The 4141-nt window shown below is 43.0% G+C and overlaps 1 protein-coding gene across 2 annotated transcripts; it reads right to left on the reverse strand.

Annotated features, from left to right (window-relative positions):
• Positions 1 to 363: 363 nt before the first annotated feature.
• Sce (E3 ubiquitin-protein ligase Sce) lies at positions 364 to 3396 on the reverse strand. 2 transcript variants are annotated; one of them, XM_076799466.1, is made up of 4 exons: positions 3060 to 3380; positions 2008 to 2443; positions 1630 to 1932; positions 364 to 1275 (listed from the first exon to the last, which is right to left on the reverse strand). In XM_076799466.1, the coding sequence occupies exons 1-4, from the start codon at positions 3300 to 3302 to the stop codon at positions 1058 to 1060; spliced, it is 1200 nt and encodes a 399-aa protein (XP_076655581.1). In that variant the 5' UTR covers positions 3303 to 3380; the 3' UTR covers positions 364 to 1057. The 2 variants fall into 2 exon arrangements, with proteins under 2 accessions (XP_076655581.1, XP_076655573.1); XM_076799458.1 differs by having other exon boundaries at positions 1630 to 2443; positions 3060 to 3396.
• Between the last annotated feature and the right edge of the window lie 745 nt (positions 3397 to 4141).

The following is a 4141-nucleotide window of genomic DNA, read 5'->3' on the forward strand; positions in this document are numbered from 1 at the left end:
TTAGGGGAGTGCTGTGCTGTGCATAACATTTTCAACCCCAGAAAATTCAGAAAGATCAAAGTAATTTAGTTGCAAACCAAAACTGAAAAGATAAAGCATATTACCCTTCCACAATAAAAATTAATTTTCTCCAATATATCACGGTAAGAATTCATTTCTGAACCTGATGAAAAAAGTGTCTCCGACGTGGCAGTCAACGTGTTAGCAGAAAATTTCATTTCCAAGGACAATTTCTTTGCACTCTAGTATTTCAGAACAAATTTTGCCCGCCTATTCAAGCATCATTAGCAGCTTTCAGTGAAATGTTTTCGGAACAATGAAAAGTATCCGGTCTCTGATTCGAACAGTGAAGATGAGACAGACTCTCGTTATATACATTGGTTTATTTCTTCGTGAAACTATACAGAATGGTCCACAGCGAGTCGGAGCTTACTTGAGTAAGTTAGTTCAACCATCGAGGCCATCGGTTCGTGGAGATATATGTATAACTGGGCGCACCGGATGAACTTATACCTGTCGGAAGAGGGGCCGTGGCCAGATAAATACTACACGCTGTAATTGCCGCACTATTTTCGGCGACGTATCTCTCTCTCCCCCATAATCAAACAAATACATCTTCGTTCTTAATGCAATGTCTGGTGTGAATGGCAGTTTCAACTTGTTCCAACTTCTCTATTTCTCCTTTTTGAACTCTCTCTGTCTTTCTTCAGGTGTGTTTCGACGACGAAATTCCAATCCTCGTCTTTAATTCAGAATCTGTACAAACAACCAGTCCCAAGAAGATTAAAAATTGCACCACTGTTGTTCGCATACGGAGGACACTCGTCTTCCGTACGCATTTACCCGTCCTTGAACTAAATCAAGGCTATTGAAGTACAGTAAAATATATATATAATATATTTATATATATATATATCGGTCCTCTGGTGATATAGTAACAGCGTTCGCTCGTTTGTTCGTACACAATCTGTACACCACGTAGTACAAAATGGTTTGTCGCTGGTTCCGGAGCCCGATGCGACTAGCTCCCATCAGACTGATACTTTCGAGGCCTTCCCTAGGTCTTCTTCCATGAATAATACATTTCCAGTGGTCGATTGACCCGCCAAAATTTGTCGTTCACCTGCCGCAACGTTTGCGATCCGCTAAGCACTACCAATTGACCAGGCGAAGGCGCTATGTAGATACAAAAATTCAGTAGCCTGTCCGACTCTGACAGTTCTGTGTCCAGGTCCAGGGTCAGTCTCATTGCCAGGTACTTGCTTAGGTGGTCCACTGCAAAGATAAGAAATTAGAAACTATCCTCGTATTTATGCACAGTTGCATCGTTAGGGTATATTCATTTTTAGAGCAAGATCAAAAGCAATTGTTCGAGCAGTAAATGAAATTGAAAAATATCAGTTCCGTTCTAAAGCATGTACAGAGTCATTTGTAATTGACTGTATAGAAAGACTATTACAAAATAAAAATGTTCAGCGTCAATTAAAGAAATCTCTCCCAAATTGCATCCACCCCACTTTTGTCACAAATACATAAAATCCGTCTAGACGTTAGTGCCCGTAGTTGAATAGAAAATTACAGCAGGGTAGAACATCACCCTACGAAACATCCTACAATCAGCCAAGCTACCTGTCGCGTTCGCGGTGGTCTTGATGTATCTGATGCTGTTCTCCTTGAGCGCCTTGATCAGCGAATTATCCCCAGCCATCTCCGTAGGATGTGGCTTAAAAACCAGCTCTATTTCATTGAGCATCAAGGGCTCGCTAGGCCCTTCGCCCTCTGTGTCTACCATCGAATCACCGCCACCAGTTTCAGCCTCCGCGCTCGAGGAATCGTTCTCCGAGTTCTGTAAGCTTTTTTGCCTCTTAGGAGGTTTAGGTATCTGATTTGCCGGGTTAGGCGAGGGCGTAGTCGAGTTTCTGGACGTAGTTCCTGAAGCATAGAAACGATCAGTTCCACTTACGTCTGCCCGGTTGCTATCGTTCGAGTCTCGGCTAGCGACGTTACCAGAAACGGCAGGACTACTGGCTGGTTGGGAGACGCTATTGGAAGTTTGAGAGTTACCACCGCTACTATTATTCAGAGGCCCAGTAGCGCTCTGCGACGAGTCGCTTTGGTTAGCAGAGTTCGCTGCGTTTGGTGTGGCCGGCGCACTGGCGTTCTGTGAATTATTGTACGGCGTGGCATTGCTCGCATTCTCAGACTCATTCGCGTTTTTCCTGGACCTCTGAGGCCGGTTCTGGCTTTGCAATTTTATGCCTTCTGTTATCGAGTTCACCAGTGCGGCTTGGGAATGGGATTTGTTCAGTTTGGCCAGCACTCTTTCTTGGTGAGCCTCGTACTCGTCACGGCTTGGATATATCTTCGAGATTAACAAGTCGAAATTAGGGTCTGGTCTTAGAGACCTTTTCGACACTAGCTTCTTCCTGCATGTCGGACATTCCTGTGGAAAAAGTTGTAGTTAGTATAAATTCTTCCTATAGTCTCTGATTAAAAGTAATTACAGAGTGAAATTACTGCTTTCTGACCCAGTTAGAAATATTCTGCAAGATTTTATGCAAAGTGTAAATCAATGAGAAGAGAATACTGTTATAGAAAATTTATTTAATTCTAACGGAACGGCGAGTGTATGTAGCTACTTTCATTATAAAAATGAAAATGAACTCTATTCGCATTGTTTACGTTCAACACATAACCCAACAATTGGAAAACAAGTGACAAAAGTGCAACGTTGCAATAAATCGCCGCATTTACGCCGCCTGTTCGAAAAGCGCGCTAAAATCACAACACTCGAGGAAAACACGTTCGATTCAAAGAAACTCTGAATCTCTAATCTTCCAGTACCGATAGCGTACAATTATGCAATTAATTTATACATATTTACATCGATAGAACAGTGACAGAAAACAGAAAACACCGAAGAAGAAAAAAAGAAACTGTGCTGGCGCTGATTGCTGTTTACTTCCGAAAGTGGAAGCTCGTAGATGAATTATGCATCGTTGACGAGCAAAGAGCGGTAGTTTCCTGTGTGACAAGGTTGTTTAATTAGCATCATGTACCTTATTACCGCTCCGAAGTGCCGTAATGATACAATCGGAACAGAAACGATGCAGACACTCCTTTGTGGTCATGGTCTTTTTGAGCATGTCCAAGCATATTGGGCACATGAGTTCACTATGCAGGCTCCGCGGGCTCACCGCGATCTCCGTGTTATCCGTGATCACATCCTGAGGAGTGCGATGCAGCTCGTACAACGATAATTCCCAAGTTTTGTTCAGCCCGACCTGTTCCGCGGACGCCATCTTGACTACATGCAAGCCGTCAGCTGAAGTGTTATGCCACGGACAGAGAGGAAATGAGAGTGTTCACGATCGGGGTTTTCGTGTCCCTACTTTTCTGCATCATCTTTGTAGCCCGGAACAGAACCTGCATCATCTTTTTAGCCTGGAACAGAACCTGCATCAACTTTTTAGCCCGGACCAGAATCTGCAACATCTTTTTAGCCTGTATTAGAACATGCATCATCTTTTAGGCTGGATCAGAGCCTAAAGAAGAGCCTCTTTTAACATAGAAGTAGCATCCACTCTGGCATTATATGGAATCCGCTGCTAATGATGCAGGTAAGATGATGCAGGTTCTAGTCCAGGCTAAAAAGATGATGCAGGTTCTAGTCCAAGCTGAAAATTAGACTAGGGGGCAGCACTATACCGAGGACACTAAAATCCCGGGCGTGAGCACTCTCATTTCCTCTCTGCCACGGAGCTGCGATCATCGAAGAGTGCCAACTGCAGCGGCGTTCTCTGTCCGTTGCTCTGTATTATCGACCTGGTGCGAAATGCGTCAGCGCACTCTCATGGGAGAACCTTCTACTCCATTTCTTGGACCGTCTTTTGCTACTTGATTTTTCTCTTCATTTTTATTCTCTTCTTTCATTTCTTTCATTTACTTTTACTCCTTTATTGTCACTCATTTCTGTTCTTTCGTCTCGCTCCATTATCTTCCATTTTCAATTTTTGTACAAACGCACTTTTAAAAGCAAACTTGCCTTTTATTCCATTTTTTGGACCGTTTTTTGCTACTCCATCTTTCTCTAAAAAAGAAATCAATGTTTATATAAGTCCTGTATCTTGCAAGTAATGCA

The sequence above is a fragment of the Halictus rubicundus genome, chromosome 1 (genome assembly GCF_050948215.1).
Source record: "Halictus rubicundus isolate RS-2024b chromosome 1, iyHalRubi1_principal, whole genome shotgun sequence".
NCBI classification, from domain to species: domain Eukaryota; kingdom Metazoa; phylum Arthropoda; class Insecta; order Hymenoptera; family Halictidae; genus Halictus; species Halictus rubicundus.

What these genes read in the sequence shown, in the direction of transcription:
- Sce (XM_076799458.1), bottom strand. Translation starts at nt 3,302, where the DNA reads ATGGCGTCCGCGGAACAGGTCGGGCTGAACAAAACTTGGGAATTATCG. An exon ending in CACTTCGGAGCGGTAATAAG is followed by an intron (nt 2,444 to 3,059) that starts GTACATGATGCT and finishes CTTTTTCCACAG; the next exon opens with GAATGTCCGACATGCAGGAA. An exon ending in GACCACCGCGAACGCGACAG is followed by an intron (nt 1,276 to 1,629) that starts GTAGCTTGGCTG and finishes TTATCTTTGCAG; the next exon opens with TGGACCACCTAAGCAAGTAC.